The following is a 19111-nucleotide window of genomic DNA, read 5'->3' on the forward strand; positions in this document are numbered from 1 at the left end:
AATGTATCTATTTATATACAAGAAAGGTACCAAGAATGAAGCCAAGCTAGAAGTGCCTTAAAACAGCACGGGGGCAGCTCCTCCAGTTGGAAAAGTCTTCTGGTTGCACAAAAGTCTTCAGGAAAACAGCCCTCGATTTCGATTCTCTGCGACCTCAGTAAACACTTTCCCAATGAGTTGCATGTCATACTGAACAACAAGTGAAGCTCGTTCTATAAATTATGGTCATCGTGAGCGTCAGAGAGTAGGATTATCTGAGATATTCACTTACAAGTCATCAGGAAAGGAGCTTGAGGTTTCACTGTCAGATCCACACTTCACTCATTACGTCTCATTTGAAAAACACCAACAGGGTGATGGTGAAACACTCACATAACACATGATCTTGTCCTATAGGCCAGTGGTCCCCAACCCCCGGGCCTTGGACCGGTACCGGTCCGTGAGTCGTTTGGTACCAGGCCGCGAGAGTTGAGGCTCAGGTGTGAATGGTTTTCAGAGTTTTTATCGGTTTTCAGCGTTATTTTGTTATCGTTTTTATCGTTTACTCGGTTTTCCTGGGTCTTTTCACGTGTGTTATGAATAAATCTTCTTTTTTTCGGTACTGGTACTAGTTTTATTTTGTTGTATTTATCCGCGACACCTTAAAGGCCAGTCCGTGAAAATATTGTCGGGCATAAACCGGTCCATGGCGCAAAAAAGGTAGGAGACCGCTGCTATAGGCGGACTAGAAAGTGCCATAAGATTTCTGGTACCTAAATTAAAGACTTCTGGTAGACGCTCATACACCAGGTGCTATAAACAGTGAGATATTAATGACTAATCTCGTGTTGTGGATGGATCAACTTAGATGTTCTCTGACCCATCTTTGGTGTCTTCTTCCTGCCATGTGACAGTGATTTTCTTTGCCCATCGGGTGCCGACTTTACCTAAGTGTAGACTGAACAAGCAAATAAAGGAACCTTTCACTAATGAAGAAAAACCAGCCACAGAACATGAATCTTTTCTTGACTGATCAATGTTCAATGTTCTGAATCCAGAACTAGAATATTTTGGTATCTAATCATCATTAAATCTGAAAATGTGGATAAGCTTAATAAAAGACAGGAAGTCCTAAAAGTCCTATTTTGTGATGAAACTACAGACATGAGGATCCATGCAGCTCTTCCCTGTAAAGTGATTATGTTTTCTTTGCAAATGTGACATTGGATCTTCCATTTTTCTTACCCAGCACATAAACTAGCCTTTTCAAGCATTACACAAAGGATTTGTTTTATTCCAGTCAGCACCTTTTGTTGACCATTTGAGCAAATCTTTGCCGCTAAAAGCAAATAAAAGCAAAACGCTCACATTAAATTATGTGCGCTGACAGAAAACGGTCAATATGTCGATCCAGCACTCTCCTTCTCATTTAACAAAACCTGTTATCGGTTTTCATGCAAACACAAATGACGTCTCTCCCGTGGCTCCTGCAATTTTCCAAACATTACCATCCTTAATTAGATTTGTACACAAAAACCCTTCAGCCTGTCTAAGTGACTGAAATCCAATCCTCGTCCCCCTGCCGCCTCTTCTGCTGCTGTTTGGCTCCTCGTTTGCGGCCTGTCATGTCGTGTTGCGATGTTTTGTCTTGTTTGTCAGCTGACCTGCTGCTCGGACCTGCTGTGCGACATGAATCTGACACTTCTGTTCCTCTTTTGCCGTCACAAATGATGCCGAGCTCCGCACATCCCGGCCCGACCGTTCGTGTGACATTCATGTGCTCAGAAAAAAAAAAGGAACACACACATGTAACACACACACATGTAACACACACCCACCCACCGGTGACTGACGCACGCACACCAACGCATGCCCTCCTTGACATGCAAGTGTGAGTCACGCTTTCATGAGCACGGCTTGTGACTCAACACCGGCAGCTCATCCTCACAACACCGCCCGGTCCTCCACACGCTCTCAGATGTAAACAACTAGGAGGTGTTAGTGGACGGTCTGTCCGTGAACTCATTGTTGCTGTGACTGAATGATGCGCTCCTCTTCCTCAGACCGACAGGAAAGACCCCCAGGGCACCACGTTGGTGACGGGCTTCGAGGTTCTCCTGCAGAAGCAGCTGAAGGGCAAACAGCTGCAGAAGGAGATGGCCGAGTTTATCCACGAGAGGTAACGGCTCGGCTCCGCTGGAAATAAGCAGTTTGGTGTCAGGAGATTAAATTAATTAACTAACAAGAGTTTGAGACACACAGCTGCTCTGGAGTCAGAAATAATCCCAGAGCTGGAGCTGGAAAACCACATTTTGTGAATGGAAGGATTACCAAGGCTATTAATGGAAAAGTCTGGTCATAGTCTCGATTGTCTTGTAGTCTGCACTGACTTTATAAGTATTTTTTATCCATCTAAAGTCTGATCATCTGACCCCACTCTTATCCACCCACTGAGTCATTGCGTTTGTTTTTATTAATTCCACACTCATTGGTCTCTTTTTCCTACCAGTAGGTCATTATCACCCTAATAAACACTCGCGGTGTGTTTCGGCTCTGCTCCACAGTGCGTCTTCCTGCCCTCACCCCTCCCTTACCCTGTTTCTACCAGTTTCTTCCTGTTAAAAGGGAGTTTGTCCTTCCCGCTATCGCCAAGTGCTTTTTCAAAGAGGGTTGTCGGAATCGTTGCCGTTTTTATCTTACCATATAAAACGCTCTAAGGCGACTGCTGTTGTGATTTTGTGCTGAATAACTTAAATTACATTGAAATAAACTGAATAAGCAGGGGTCGTTCCACCCTGTGAATGCATGCTGTAGGTGCTGATTACAGGTTATTAGGCAGTAAAAATCAGCATCGCTGAGAAAGTTCAGATCTCTAACACTGAGTTCTTTGTGTTTTATCAACATTTCAGTTTCAACCTGCTCAAAGCATGGAGTCTTCTTCAGTTTTGCTGTGTACAGATTAGAAATACACCCGAGGACAGAACAGTGCTTTCCAGTAATGTAACTGGACACTTTATACACACCCTCGTTTCTTCCCAATAAGAGTTTTGCACTTGTCTGAATGATGCAGCGTTATCGCATCTAGAGTTAGTATAAAACATGGCAGAAAGACTCCTGACAAATGCTGGATGTAGGCAACACATCACTCCAGTCCTCGCAGAATTTAACCAGCTTCACACTCGTTACAGAAACAAATGTAGGATCTTATTAATTACTTTAAAATCTTCATGTGGTGTGGCTCAGGGTTATTACACACTGCTGTTACAGGTCCAGGTTTAAACCAAGAACAAACACTGTGGAACAAGCGTATTCACACTCCTATTCAGTCAATCATTTCATATTTCAACACACCTGTCGTGTAATGTTGTTGTGTTCAGCTAAGTAGCTAAGTAAGTCAAGTTAATAAAGTAACTAAGAGTTAACTAAACCAAGTTTGACACTATAATGAGTCTCTGTTTGAACTTGTGGTTCAAAGAGGTATCGCATGAGCGTATCAGCTACTTAATATTTTTTAAAAGCTAGAAGTAAAACTAAACTAAACCTCTTAAAAACTGAAACTGAACAAAAAATAAACTGAAACTAAACCAAACTGAACTACGCCTCTTAAAAAGTGAAACTCAAGTAAAATAAACTGAAACTAAACCTCCTTAAAAGTGAAACTGAACAAAAAATGAAGTGAAACTAAAGTAAACTAAACCTTAAAAACTGAAACTAAAGTAAAACTCTGTAATAAAGCATTTATTTTTTTCGCTCTCTGTAAGAAATGGGAAGCCTCTTAGCCTGGTTGATGTGTATGAAAGCTTTTCGACGAAAGCATACCTAAAATGATTTTATTATGTGCAGCACATTAAATCCACACACAGTAAACTTGCAGGTTAAATGATCCCAGACATTCCCCTGTGTGGTTTCACTCTGTTATTAGAGAGCTGTAGATCTCAGTAGGATATTTCTGGGCTCAAAATGAGCCTTTGGGAGGTCACCGTTACACATTAGCACGACTGATCCACAGCTTCATTAAGACAAAGAGTCAGTGTTACCTTCCTTAAGAGAAGTCTGAGCTTTTTCCTGTTATTTCTGGGTATTTTACAAACAAAATGCCTTTTATGGTTGAGTACGCGAGGGTGTGCCAAATCTTCTCGTATGCGGGAAAAATCCTCCTACTGAATCAGAACCAGGACGTCAAAAACACCACAAATAACTTTTACATCCGATCTCACGCCTCCCCATAGAATTAGCTCCACCTTATCCAACAAAAGCTCCATTCACGTCGTGGGAAGTGAATGAGGAATCTCCTGTGAATATACTTAGAATTGACTCAAGATTCCCAGTTCCTTTGGGAAGATTTCCACTCGGAGCTGACCTTTTCCCATTTCTCTGGGTTGCTCGGTGCCTGTGAGAATTAAGTCAAGGCATTAAGTCAAGGAACGGGCCTGGTGACCTTCTTTGGGTGACAGATTTACTCAGGTGTGGCCGGTAAATGTGAGGTAGTGAATGTCACAGAGGGCACAAACACGGCTACCGGGGCTGAACGCAGCCCGGGGCGAAAATTAGTAAATCTCACAATGAAGGCGTGAAGAGCCGCTCTGAAAACGAACTGCTGTAAAGCAAAGCAGGGGCTCGGCTGGGCTGCCGATGCACGAGGGTCAGAGCTATGCCCGGTGTTGGATTTTTTAAGATTCCTGTCAGAAAAGTATTTGTGTTAAAGTATTTTCTTCCAACCACTGAAGCTGTTTCTGTCTGTCCTCCCTTGAGCCAGGCAGCTGACAGTTCCTCATCTTGTTGTTTGTGTTTCAGGATAAAGATTGAGGAGGAATATGCCAAGAACCTCTCCAAGCTGTCTCTCAGCCCCCTGGCAGCGCAGGAGGAAGGGTGAGTGCAGTAAACAGAAGCTGTGAGATGAATCAGTGAGTGCAGCTCAAAAAGCTTCCTCTTGAAACAGGAGACAGTTTCAATAATCACCAGAACCGCTTCTAAAGATAGGACGATTTTAAAATAGATTCATCCTGTTTGTGTTTGATGCTGCTTTCAGAGATGACTCCTGTCATCGTGTTTGTCTGTCGGCAAAATAACACGACGGCCTATGAGTCGATCCCAGAAGCAGTTGGTAGAAAGGGAAAGGCTTGGCAACGGTGGACTTTAACTGCTTTCCCGACACTCATAAAAACTGTATTATATTAAATTAGATGCAACCTGAAGATCAAATATCAAAGAATTCAATGAGATATATAAAAAAATGTCCAGTAAAAAAGTTTAGGTGACCACTTTAAAATATTATGATATTTATAATATTATAATTATAAATATTTATAATATTATTTGAAATGATTGAAAAACACAGCATTGATGACATGGGGCCATATTTACTAACTAGTGACAAGATTAGATGTGAGAGGTGGGAACTCTGAGATTTGTGTGACTGATCCTGTTACATGTGTATTTCCTTTCTCAAGACGTGAACTATAAAGAAAATATTTAAATCAAGTGTGCAAGCAAACTGATTTTATAGCCTTTGCATTTGCTGCATTTGGTGTTGGCCTAAGAAATTTACATTACCAATGGTTTGTGTTTCTCTTTTCTTTGTGGGGTGTATGCAGCTAAACCGCACACTGTATGTAGAAGATGCACATAAGGCCCTTTTCCATTAGTACCTACTCGGCTTGACTAAAATGTGACGTCATCAGACTGCATGCCACCGATTGGCTGGTCAGTAGCATCACTTGATGAGTCATGAGAGCATCTCTCAAGCCACAGACCGAGGAGCGGGTATATTCTTGCCTCGACGTCCACCTTTTTTTAAAGCGTTCGTGTTGCATATTAATGACGTTGCTATGACGACAACCAGAGGCGTTGCTATGACGGCAACCAGGCACGTTAGGTACGCTCAAAAAAATGAAAGTGGGCAGTTATTACATTTACAAAATTCAAACTTGTAATGTGAACAAAATAATTTCATGTTTCTGTGGTGAACGTAATTAAATCATGTAGGATCTGTATGAAATTCAACAACTTAATTTATTCTTGTTGAGATGACAGTGGCGTGGAGGTTGCTGTCCATTTTTTTATTCTGTTGTGACTGAGCTACAAGTGCTCTGTATGAAACCAGTTGTCACCCACTGGTTTGTGTTATCGTGAAGCATCAACTTTAGCGTTTTGACCGCCTTCATGTTAGGGTTTTGTAGCCAGAAGTGACCATATTCAGACAGAGTGCTAAGTTACGAGCTAATGCTAAAGGTGCAGCCAGAACACAGAAACTGATACCTGCTAATTAGTGCTAACAGACTGAAGTACTCATTCAATAAGTATTCTACTACCAGTATTCATTAAAGCCTATGCAGACTATGTCGCATTATCAGGTAAGTCCATAAACATTCCCCACACTGCTTCTCTGCTTTGATGTCATGATTGATCAGTATGTACTGCTTTGCTCTGGACTGACCTTTGCTTGTATTGATCAGTTTGGTCGTAGGATGTTCACAGGGCAGCAGGAGGTCAAACCAATTCTTCAAAAACACTCAGATCGTTATTTATTTCCCCCACATTCAAACATACAAAGCATCAGGTCAAACATATACATAGAATATCAATAATTATTTTTGTTTGTACAATCTCGAGATCATCTTAAAAGACATGGTAACAAATTCTGCTCATTTCCAGCTTCATGTTTTCATTCTGGGACTAGAGTAGCTTTGCATGACTCATAGTTTAAAATAATCCATGTTTATCTTAAACTGGGGCTTGGTTTAGCTACTTGAACAAAATAATTCATTTGACCTCCTCTACTTTTGTGGCCGCTCTATATTTAAACCAAATTTCTTCTCATTGGCTGCTGACATCTGTTCTCAGTGACAGTATAAAGCTAAGACAAAAAAAAAGGAACGGGCTGGTACTTTTAAAATGTTTTTCTGCTCAATTTGAGCTTTCTCAGTGCCTTCTTGCTACATTCACCCATTCAAACACACACATTCACTTTTTTATGCCTAAGCACTTTTAATCTAACACACAGTCCAAAAGATGCTTCAGGATCAACTCAGGGTTCAGTATCCCACCCAAGGGTACTTGGACGTACAGGCTGGAGGAGCCAGGGATCAAACTGCTGCCACTAAAAGGAGAGTTCAGAACCAGAAACAATCCTGCATTCTTATGAAAGTAACTCAAAAAAAGAAAAGCGTGTTCTACCTTTTGTCAGTTTGGTGAAATTTTCCAACACAACCAGGCTGAAGAAGCTTTGGATTTTTCCAAACTGTCAGTCACATGTTTGTATTGATGTTCTGAGCTTTTTGTGTCACAGTACTGGGTCTGTGACGCAGTGTCTTTGTGTGGGTTTTAGTTATATTCTTTGATTATTGTGATTCATGGGTTTTGGTTCTGCTTGTGTTATATTTTTAGTCCTAGGATTTTGGTTTCTGTTATTTTGTCTTTTTCATGTTCCTCGTCTTGTGACGCTCGTCTGCGTGTTCCTCCATGTTCCTCTGTGTTATACTTCCTGTTTTACTTTGACAGTCTGTGTCCTTTGTCCATGTATTCTGCTTTGCTTCCTTTGTCTCATTAGGTCTGATTTGTCCCAGCTGTGTTACCACCTGTTCCCCATCCTCTCGTTGTCCTGCTGGTGTGTTTAAGTCCTGTGTTTCTCTTTGTCAGGCGTCGCATCGTATGCTCTCCACGCTGTGTTTTCTCCTCTGTGTTTGTGGTAGCTTTCTAGTTAGCTGTTCAGTTCTGTTTTCTAGTTTCCCCAGATTTCTAGTTAGTGCTTCGTGCTTCGCGTTTCTGGTTTTAGTTTCCTTATATTCATGTTTGAGTTTTCCCAGCAAATAAAGCTGCTGCTTTAAGTTTTTGCCCTTTATGAGTCCTGCATTTGGATCCTTCCTCCTGCCGCTCACAGCACACTACATGACATTTTGATCCATGGCCTTGACAAATATGATCCTTTGGTATCATTTATAAAAAATACTGGCAGCTGCCAGTCCACCTGTGGTATCAATTTGACATCCTAAGCGACTTTGTTCTCAAACTTGGGTTTCCACTCCCTCTGCCCAGCGGGTGACGACAATACTCCATCAGCTTTTTACAGCTGTCGCTAACACCGAAAAGAAGAAACTAGTAATGAAAAGAATAAAAGCTAAACTTAAACGAGCAAATTTATTTTTTGTTTTGTTTTGTTTGTTGAGGTCTGCACAGAGTCCTTTGAGGACTTTCTTTGTTTCGTTATATATAAGCTGAGACCATTATTTGAAACTTTGCTCGGGTTCTGTACGTATGGATTATTTGTTTTGCTGCACAGAATCTGCTTTTGCTTTTTATGCTGTTAAGGTAATAATTCTGCATCTTGTATCTGCTTCGTTTGTACACTTTGACCCAACCGTTCAATGCTTTTGATCTGTGAGTTTAACTTCTTTCACGTCGATGTTCTCTCAGGACTCTCGGAGAAGCGTGGACTCAGCTTAAGAAGAGTCTCCATGATGAGGCTGAAGTTCACCTCAAGTTCTCCAACAAGGTAAAATCTACTCATATACAGATTAAACACCAGGATTGAATTAGTTGATCAGCTCTACTTTAGCATTATTATTCTATCCTGTAGACAGAATCATGAAGGTTTTTTCTTCTGCCTTAAATTTTCAGTTTTGTGCACCTTCAGGTCAAGTGTTGAATGTTTTCAGTCAGCTGTGGAAACGGATACTTGATCCGACCACATCCTGAGGTGACGGGTTTTGTTTACTTCAGCCTCGCCTGTGTTGACCACAGAAAATGACCCGTCTGTGAGTCCGATTACCGGTGATGCAGAAACAGCATAGTGGCTTCAGAGGCAGCCTTAAATAAAGCAAAGGCAGCCTCTGAGCTTTTCGTAGCTCTCTGTTGTCTAATTAATTAGCTACGTATTCTGACAAGCCCCACGCCGAAGGCTATGCAGGCCTTTCCCAGCTCCAGCAGGGCTCCATGCTTTGTTATCATGGGTGGAGGTAAAGTATAACAAGGCGGAGGAATGAGGAGTCTTATCAAGCCTGCAGAAGCCGCAACTTGTTTTGCTCTCCGAGTTTTAAATAAGCTACAGTTCATCAGTAGCTTCAAGCTTTGCCATTTGCACCAGATTAGTATTCAGCATGCAGAGCCATCAGTGCTGAAAGGCACCTCGCAGTCCATTGAAATGTCATTTAAAAAAACAAATCGTAATATTGGACAAACTTTTGCTGAGAGACAGAGACAGTTGACACCCATTTAGCTGCACTTTTCTACAGTTTAATAAAGATCCAAGTTAAATGCACTGCCAATGTATGTATTGATTTTAAGGTGCCTAAAAACTGCAAATTGTGCTGTTCACACTTTAAGATATGGATCCAATAAACATAAATGGGAGTAAGTTTTGATCCAGGTAGACATTACTAACCAAACTGTGGGCTGAAACGCTCCATGCTACATCCCCCTGTCAAAATTAAGCAAAAAACAATCAAAATCCACAAACATGTAAATCCCAGAAACATTTGAATGGTGCGTGAGGTCTCTGATACAACCCCATAACTCTGCTGCCGGGCACCAGGGAGTTAGCCGCTACCAGTAAACACTGAAAATTACCTAAAGCTACAGACTACCAGTGGCTGATGCAGTAAAAGGGCAGGTGTTCTTCAGAAAAAAATAAAGTATAAAAGACATGGTAACAATCGTAAACATCGGGTTAGCTTTACACCTCTAGAGCCGCTCTTGGAGACTAAATGCTTTCTTCTAGACTGATAAAATCCATCTATTTTCTTCCACTTGTCCAAAGTTGGGTTATAGTGGCAGCAGGCTAAGCAGTGTATTCCAGATGCTTTTGCACGATGTGATCCAGATGATATATAAAGTCTCTCCAGCTAGTTGTGGCTGAACCAGAGATTCTCCTTTCAGCTCGCTTTGACCAAAAACCTCCAAAGAAAGATACGAAGGAGGCATCGTGATCAGATGCCCAGAGGACCTCAGCTAGCTCTTTTCAACACAGAGCCTAGCCACCCAATGGAAACTAGTTTCTGCTGTTTGTATCCACGGTTTTATTCTTTCGGTCACTTACAACTCGTGCCCATAGGTTAGGGGTGTCACCACCTGCCAACCTGTGAGGATCAGGAGTGGATCTTACTCATATAGATGAAGTAAAGCCAAGGACCACTCTTTGGAATAATTCATTGTATTCAGATTTACATCACAGGTAAAATTAACCACACCATGAGTGCTGTTGGTAGATTGAAGATTCTAGTTTGTGTATATCCACTTTTTTCTACTTTAAGCTCAGTTTAAACGTGGACTCAAGCTTTAATTTAACTTTAATTTAATTCAGTTAAATTCAGCAGTTCCTCAAGGACAGTAAGGTAAAGACTCTGTAATAATAGAGAGAAAACCCAGCAATCAAATGACCCTCTTTGAGCAAGCACTTGGTGACAGAGGGAAGGAGAAACTCTTTTAACAGGAAGCAGAACCGGGCTCAGGGAGGGGCACCTAAAGCAGCTCTGCCATAATTGCTGAATAGCTGAGTAAAGCTTAAAGTCATTCTTTAGATTTATTTCTGATTTTGTGCATGGGTGGGTGGTTTTGTATTTGACTGCATTTTACTGAAAATGAGAGAGCAAAGCATTAGGAACACCAGAAAGCTCTTAAAGCACGCTGCACATTACTGATATCTGACTGCTTTGTTTTCACAGCTCCACACGGAGGTAGAGAAGCCCTTGCTGACCTTCAGGGGCGACAACTTCAAGAAGGACCTGAAGAAGTACGACCATCACATCGCCGACCTCAGGAAGCAGCTGGCCAGCCGCTACGCCAGCGTGGAGAAGGTGCGTGGTGATGCCGTCGCTGACATGCACACAAAACATGCAGTAAAGCTTCACGCAGACGAGTGTTTGTTTGGATCAGAGTGATGACATAATGATAGCAGCTCCGGTACCTCCTACGCTCGGCCCTTCATGGCAGTCGGTGTTTTGTTGCTGCTTCCCACCTGCTGTATCAGCTCATGAATGGATGCGGATTCTGTCTTGCACAGATCATTTTTTTTCTGCTTTTCACTTTTATTTTTGTGGCATGTTGTGGTGGGTGGCAGCAATATGTGAACACTGTGTTTTCACTGCCAGAAGAGCTAGAAGCAGAGCCAACAACCTCGCTTTGTTGGCAGTTGTTCATGCACCGTCATTTCTACTAGAGATCTAGGGAGCCTTTTGCTGTTTCCATTAAGATTATTGGTCTTATTAGTGCCACACATAACATAGGTGGAAATCATTTCCTACTTGTAGAAAGCCATTTTTATTCTGTTTTTATTTTGCTGCATCGTAGTTATTCAGCAAAATAAGATAACGCTGTGTCGGTTGGTCCATGAGGCGACTCAGGAGGGTTAAGCAGCTTCCTGTCCACACTGTGTACGTTGGGAAAGGCGTTCAGCTGACCTTAGCTTAGGACATAGTCAGGTCTTGGAAGGAATGCTTCTCTTTAGTCCCAATGACACTCCTTCTATGGTGGAGGCAGAGTCTGGTGGCAGTGGCAGGGTGGATGAAGTTCACTCTGATGCCCTGATGAAAGCTCTGGATGATGTGGGGCTGTTGTGGTCGACACCTCAGCGATACTGTGTGGAAGTCATGAAGGCTTATGCCAGGGTGCTGGAGAGGACCCATTAGTCACACTTTGGATTCAAGGAGAACGATGTGCCAGTCGTCCTGAAACACTGGACCAGCTCTTTATACTCTCAATGCTATGCGAGGATGTGTGGGAGTTTGTCTAACCAGTCTACATGTGTTTTGTGTACTCAGAGCATCTGGATTTTAGAAGTATAGGGTATTGAAGTCCTCCTGTGCAACCGCTATAATTGCTTGGCCCTTTTATTGCCAGCTGTAAGTCAGATTCATCTCATTGGGTGTTGGACTCTGCGACCATGGCTGTCCAGATGCTGTTCAGAATTTTTGTGGGCCTCGGGATCTCGTCGCTGCTTTTGCAGATCGTCGAGCGTTGACCTGCTCACATTGGGCTGTTTGCAGACCAGTGTGAAGCAGCTGGAAAGAGAATTGCATCTCAGTCTGAGGCCGTGGTTTTTGGTATGAAAAGGGTAATTTTCATTACCCGCTGTATTTGCAGTGATGCAGACATTGCACTGGTCCATCGTGGTGAAGAGAGAGCGTGAAAGTGCAGTCATTCAGGACAGCCTCAGAGCAGAGCCGCTACTCTTCCTCCACATTGAAAGGAGCGATTATTAGGATGCCTTCTGGGCGCCTCCTGGGTGAGATGTTCCAGACTTGTCCTATCAGGAGGAGGCCCTGGGGCAGACCCAGAGATTTCTTGGCTGGCCTGGGAACACTTTGGTATCCCCCAGAAGAGCTAGAGGGTCCGCGGAGATGGAGGTCTGGGCATTACTACTTAGACAGCCGTCCTCGTGATCTGGACTGCGATGGATGGACTTATTAAGTTCTTGTCCTGTAGACACTTTAATGAATTATATTCAACTTTTTACATACGTTTCTATTTTCAGTTTCTTTTAGATTTTTACCTTAAGCTCTTAAACAGTCTTCAGATTTACTGTGTACTATACTATACCACTTTTTAATATCTGCATTATGCTTTATTTTTTTGGTTTTTCTGTCTTAACTCTGATAAAACTGAAAAGAAATATCTGCTGCTCAATGTCTCAGGTTTAAAATGGGCTGTTTTGGCTCACATCGCCTTTATTATATTATTCTGTGTTTACATTTCAAACACAATCACAGCACAACCTTGGAGAGTTGCCTATGTACAGAATAAGAGGAAAGACTCAATGGTATGGATTAGAAGAAGATTAAAGGATGAGGCCAGGATCGCAGCACGGAAGTCAGAAGCCAGCATGAAAAGGCTATAATGACTGTAGTAATAGATGTAGGTGCAGTAAATCTGAGGATTACCACGAATGACTCATTGTTTCTGTGCGCGCCGCAGGCACGTAAAGCCCTGGCAGACAGGCAGAAGGATCTGGAGGTGAAGACCCAGCAGCTGGAAATTAAACTCAGCAATAAGACGGAGGAGGACATAAAGAAGGCCCGGCGGAAATCCACACAAGCAGGTCAGAGGTCAAAGTCTCACAAAAGTACAGTCGTCAAATAATAAATGGAAAATTCAGGGAATTTTATGTGAGGGGGGAAAGTTTACAGGAATCTGAAACAGCTGGATAAAAGAACAGGATAATGAAGTTTTAAAGCACATCTGTGAGCAGCTGGAAACGATAAAAGAGGTTTGTAAGTGGTTTTAGTTCCCCTTGTTCCTGGGGTAAAGGAGCAGTTTGACGTTTTGGACAGTAAACCTGTTTTTGTTTAAAGAAAGGAGAAGATGGAAACCAGCCTTATTGTTACCGTACCACTTTTTCTAACGTTTATGCTGAGCTAAGCTCACCTGGCTGCAGCTTTGTACTGCACAGGGAAGTCAAACTTACAGTAGCAGTCTAAAGTTTGCACACTCACGCGTTTGTGTAGTTACTGTTGCATAAAACTGATTACTCTACAACATGTAGTGTCAGTATTACTGCAGAATCACTGGCTGTTATTATCATTATCAGCTGTACTTAGCAGCTGCTTGCTGAGCACATCAGGATGACCCTGCCCAAACCTACTTGAGTATTTTAGAAAACTTACCTTTTTTTTATGCCTTTTGACATTTTGCTCACACATGTAAACATCTGTTTATGTCACTGAAGACTAAAGTTTTCAAAAACTCAAGTTCTGCACTCGCGTGTGGACAGGAAGTCGAATATTTGGTCCTCTAACATCACAACAGTGTGTGCCTTTATATCCTTTTTAGACGTTATTGTCATGTTATTGTTTGCATAATAACTTTCTAAGCTTCTAGTTGGTCAACTTTACAGTTAGGGTTCTATCGCTTAAGTAAAATAAATACATTACTTAAAAAATTAATTGGTTATTTTACATTAATAAATACATAAAGAAGTACAGAATTAAATGCAGAAATTCAAATTAAAAGTTAAATATGTGCAGAAATAAAACTGTTACTGTAAAGTACATTAATAAATAAATATTGATTTGTGATATTTTTTATGCATTTTTCATCCTCCATATCCATCTGCAGCGTGGAAGGCTTAAACTAAAATATCAGCCATATGTTCAATATTCTGCAGACTGTGTGGATGCATTGTTATTATGATGTGGAGGGTTTTCTCGCCAAAGAGAAGAAACTCTATGTTTGGCATCCTGATGAGAAAAGATCCTGTTGTAATAGTTTCCCTCCATATTTCTCCTCTGGAGAGGAAACGCTCTGCAGGAACTAATCTCTCTGTCCGCCCCTCAGTAGATTAGTCACGGTTCACAACACTAATCAATAACTTCCACGAGGCTCAGGTGATTGATGTCGGCTTTGTGCTGCTGCTACCTTAAAGTTGGGCCAAATACTACTCGCTGCTAAACACAGGGAGGTGTTTTACCCATTTTACCTGCACTGAAGGAATTTTAAAAAGCATCTATGGTTTTCCTCTTTTCCTAGCTCAGTGTAAGGATGCAAAGAGCTTAAACTTCCTGCCGTCTTTGGTCGGCAGTAAAGAAACTGGAAGGAGAGACTACATCAAAAGGATGTTTAGGATCATAGACAGTAGCTGCAGTGCTGTCGTCCAGTTTTGAAGCCTTAGAAGAGCATTTTCAACATCTTTCAAACTCAGTGTGATGAGCGAGGGACAGACTGCATGCTCAATGGCTAATGACTTTTCAGTCACAAGTCTTTACCCAATGAAACGAGTGACTGAGCCCATAATATCATCAGGAAAGTGTTTAGAGAGGTCCTGTACACTTCAAGAGGACCAGAAATCCTTTTGTTTTCACAGGTTTCGCCCCCTGGTGGCTATTAAATAGAATACAGGTTAGAGGCACTTGTGTGTCGTCTTCATTTTTCAGAGCCAGAAGCTACGTGCATCTGTTTTAACTGTCGACGTTTAGCGTGTATTGGAAATCCTGTTTACAGCCTCATATAAAGGCAACTGTCTAAGAACTGAGCTTGAACTAATAAAAACCACAGTGCTGATGAAATACAATATAACACAAACAAAACACAAACATAGCAACATCAAAGCAGTTTTATCAATTTACTATAAAAAATACAGTATTTCTATAATATAAAACACATAAAATGTTCAGTTTCTTTCAATTCTTTACTTGAATCATGTGAGGGGAGGAAATGAAAAAGTCATGTAAAACTTTACCTTCATCCTGTGAATATTTCACAGTTACAGGACCTCAAGGTCGAGGGCAGGTTGAAGTATGGCCCTTTGTTCCAGCACATATCTACAGAAGATTTCAGGGATGAAAAACAAATTTAAGCTCTGTTAAAAAACCACAACCATCAGTTTAATGTCGGCTGCGTAGAGGAACAGAAACAGCCATGAATATCTGAATACCTGAATATCTGTTCCTGATACGTCACAGCAGAAAACTACATTTTGGTTAAACTGTAAAGGGATCGTATCACATGATGGAGAGATGGCTGCTCGAATTATATCATATAAAAGGAGTTGCTTTTACCTACTGTTTGACATCCAGGCTCATCATTTAGCCGTGATTCCTTCTGGGTCAATTCATCTTTTATTAGATTATGTTGAATGTCCATATAATTATAATTTAATACTATACTGTTATTTACATTTTGATTATTTATTAAACACAAATTTAAAAGGGAAAAAAATATATCCTTCTTTGGTCATTCAGTACCCTTCGGTCATGATTTGTAAGAAGATTTTTTATTATTAAAGTAACTGTTTATATAACGCATTACTGCAGGGATGAAGCATGCTGATTAATACTGTTGTATGCCCCATAAAACTTAGTCACAGTCATTGTGGTCTACATAAATGAGACAGCAAATAAACTAAAATCTGAACAAGTTGCTCAAGGAAAAAACTTTAACAAGTACCATAAAGGCAAAAAGCTGTCCACAGCCTGAATATACAGATACAGCAACAAAATATCTCCTGAAATTTAGGATTTCTTCTGTGGACACCCACAATTAGACGTTCCACTCACAGTAAAACAAAGCTGCCTCTCGACACGTGAAATGTCCTTACATCTGCTTATAGCTGAAGTGCAGTGTGCTGTAAACCGTTCATTAAACGCTTCTATCGTCTTGAAAGGTGCTAAACATTTATAGTACAGGTCGACGAGAAGCTGGGATTCATCTGTGATGGCGCTGCGCTCGCTGAATGCTGATCCCTGAGCGCCCTCTGCTGATCGTTACAGGCCTTGCAGCACGTGTTAACCAGCAGATCCACGATCATGCATTCAGAGCTGAAACAAAATAAAACACCATCAGCTGTTCTTCTCATCGTGTTGCTATGTGTTTTTTCCAGGTGATGACCTGATGCGCTGTGTGGACCTCTACAACCAAACCCAGTCCAAGTGGTTTGAAGAAATGGTGACAACCAGCATGGTAAACAGCTGTGTGTGATTCACGAGCCAAAAAGACCGAAACAAAATATGATGCATGTCTTCTCTTCTAGGTCTGAGCTGTGACACTTTATACTGTGTAATGTATACTGTACAGGAAAATCACAAATAAGTACAATTAGGTTCTGTAATTAGACTTTAAACATTTACACCAATGAACTAAAGGTGTTATGGTTTTTAACAGTGGACACTTAATAGCATTGTGTGCAGGTATTTGTCTAAAAAATAGTATTTATCTGGTTTTAAATCATATTTATAACCTCTGAAAGATATAATATTTCCTAAATACTGTTGATATTATATTCAAATGTAAAAGTTAAGCTTGTGTTGAAAGAACCTCGGCCGTTTTATATATGAGGTCAGAGAAAAGAGCAAAAGCTGGATTTTTATTTCAACATATTCAGTGGTGGGATCTCTGCTCATTAATGAAGGACTGATAATCTGCGTGATGTCAGTAGTACAGCGGTTATCGGCTGTCTGTCTTACTAAGTAGGACATTTGTCTTCCCTTTTCCGTGTAGGAGCTGGAGAAACTGGAGGTGGAGCGGATCGAGTGGATTCAGCAGCATTTACGACAGTATACGACCCTACGGCATGAAACAGACATGTTCAACCAGAGTGTGAGTTTGTGGCAGTTTTAGATCTTTTTTGTGGTATTATTTTGGCTTCTGTTGTCATTTTGTGTCCTGTTTTTGTTCTTTTTTTGTAATGGTTTTGTCTTTTGGGGCGACCGTGGCTCAGGGGGTTGGGAATCGCATCTGTAACTGGAAGGTCGCCGGTTCAATCCCTGGGCTCTCTGTCCTGGTCGTTGTGTCCCTGGGCAAGACCCTACTTGCCTACTGGTGTTGGCCAGAGGGGCCGATGGCGCGATATGGCAGCCTCGCCTCTGTCAGTCTGCCCCAGGGCAGCTGTGGCTACAACTGTAGCTTGCCTCCACCAGTGTATGAATGTGAGAGTGAATGAATAGTGGCATTGTAAAGCGCTTTGGGTACCTTGAAAAGCGTAAATAAATCCAATCCATTATTATTATTATTAATAGTTTCTGCTTCTGTCTTTGCAGGTTTCTAGTCTTTGTGTAATCTGCAGAGCCTTTTTCTCACCTTATTTTTTACTTAATCACTTCAGTTTCTCGCTCAGTTTTCCTGGTAACTGTAATTCTGTGTTTCCTGCTGTTTTTTGATCACAAGAACTCTAAATCCGTCTCCAAAGCCACTGATGTTGTGTACTCATTTCATATTCACAGATGAAAACAGAAATCTCACCCTTAAGATTGTAGATGGCTTGTAAATGATGGATGTACCCACACACTTCGGAGCCAGAAGCTAGCGTCCCTAATTTATTCCACAGTAACACTGCAGTTCCCTTTTTTCCAGATCCAAGCAGAGACTGTCGGCGAGAGCCTTCAGTGTCAGACTTTGGAAAAACATCTTTTCAATCCCTGCTTTTTAGCTACATTCTATTAATTTGTAGTTCCGCATTATCCTTAAAACAGTTGGTTTTAATACTGAATGGAGTTGATTTGCTTCTTATAGACTCACATCACTGTATATCATAACTTTTTTTGTATTTAGAGTCAGAGTGAAAATATTGGCTAGTTAATCCACCTAAAACAGGTCACACATTGCAGTTTTCTTTGGGCCACATTCAGGCTTAGTCTGATGGAAGTATTTGGGGTAACCCATGCCACACCTCTCGCCTACACCAAGCCAGTGCCTTAACGAGGGTGTAAGTATCAAAAGTAGTACTAATATGATATATAAATAATTTCTGTGGCAAAAATAGGGGGAAAAATCCAAAGTTCAGCATCTCAAAGGGACGTGTTCCTTTTTTTTTGTCATGTATGATAAATTATAAAATGTGAAGAGGCCGCCTGGCAACGTACATTTTCTGAACCAAATGATTGAGGTGTGGGGAAAAAATCGATACAGCATAGCATCGCGATGTGTGTGTGGTGATATGGGAACAGTATGAACCAGAGGGCTCATCTCATGCACCGCTGTCCTATAATAACGTTAGCAAAGCAAACTTAAATCAGCTCAACGAGAAACCAACACTGAACACCATGACAATGCTACGTCCTAGTTTAGTTTTGGTGAGTAAATGGTTTCCCGGAGCTTGAGGGTGTTGCACACTCACAGCATCTTTAGATCACCAGGCACAGGTCTCCTGATACAAGGCTCAGTCTAACTTGGACTGACTGCAGTCACACTCAGAGATTGTTGTAGCTTTGCAAATAATTGAGTTTAGTGTATAAATGCAGACAGATAACCAACATGTTACCATCAGTGAATCAGTCTTTGCCACCAGCTGGTTTTATTCTGGTTACATTCCTATAGACCAGGAAGTCTGCTGAGCTCACATTTAGTAGTTAAATGTGGATTTCTGTCTATGTCAACATCATAGTTAATTGCTGTGTTATCAGTAACAGATTACATGTAATTGCCGACTTGACCCCATTCAGTAGCAGTCTGATGTCAGACGGTGACAGCGTTGGTATGCTTGACAATTTCATTTTGCAGAAAATAAGTAACTGAAGTGACACCTTTTTATTGGCTAAAACAGATATTAACAAAGTTTAACTTTGAGTCACGATAAATGTAATTGCCATACTGAGCATATCGCAGAATATTATAAAAATCGCAATAAGAAGTTTTGTGATAATATCATATCGTGGACCGTCTGGTGATTCTCACCTTTACTGAACAACAGACTGAATAATCAGCTAATCGG

General features: G+C 41.3%; 1 protein-coding gene across 1 annotated transcript in view; it reads left to right on the forward strand.

Moving 5' to 3' along the window:
- The window catches only part of gas7a (growth arrest-specific 7a), a 53926-nt gene that overhangs the window by 29508 nt on the left and 5307 nt on the right, over positions 1-19111 (forward strand). The window contains exons 7-13 of the mRNA XM_026164039.1: positions 2043-2158; positions 4774-4848; positions 8392-8470; positions 10638-10769; positions 12886-13009; positions 16286-16365; positions 16903-17001. Coding sequence (XP_026019824.1) covers positions 2043-2158; positions 4774-4848; positions 8392-8470; positions 10638-10769; positions 12886-13009; positions 16286-16365; positions 16903-17001 — 705 coding nt within the window. The remainder of the gene's footprint in view (positions 1-2042; positions 2159-4773; positions 4849-8391; positions 8471-10637; positions 10770-12885; positions 13010-16285; positions 16366-16902; positions 17002-19111) is intronic.

The sequence above is a fragment of the Astatotilapia calliptera genome, chromosome 4 (assembly GCF_900246225.1).
Source record: "Astatotilapia calliptera chromosome 4, fAstCal1.2, whole genome shotgun sequence".
NCBI classification, from domain to species: domain Eukaryota; kingdom Metazoa; phylum Chordata; class Actinopteri; order Cichliformes; family Cichlidae; genus Astatotilapia; species Astatotilapia calliptera.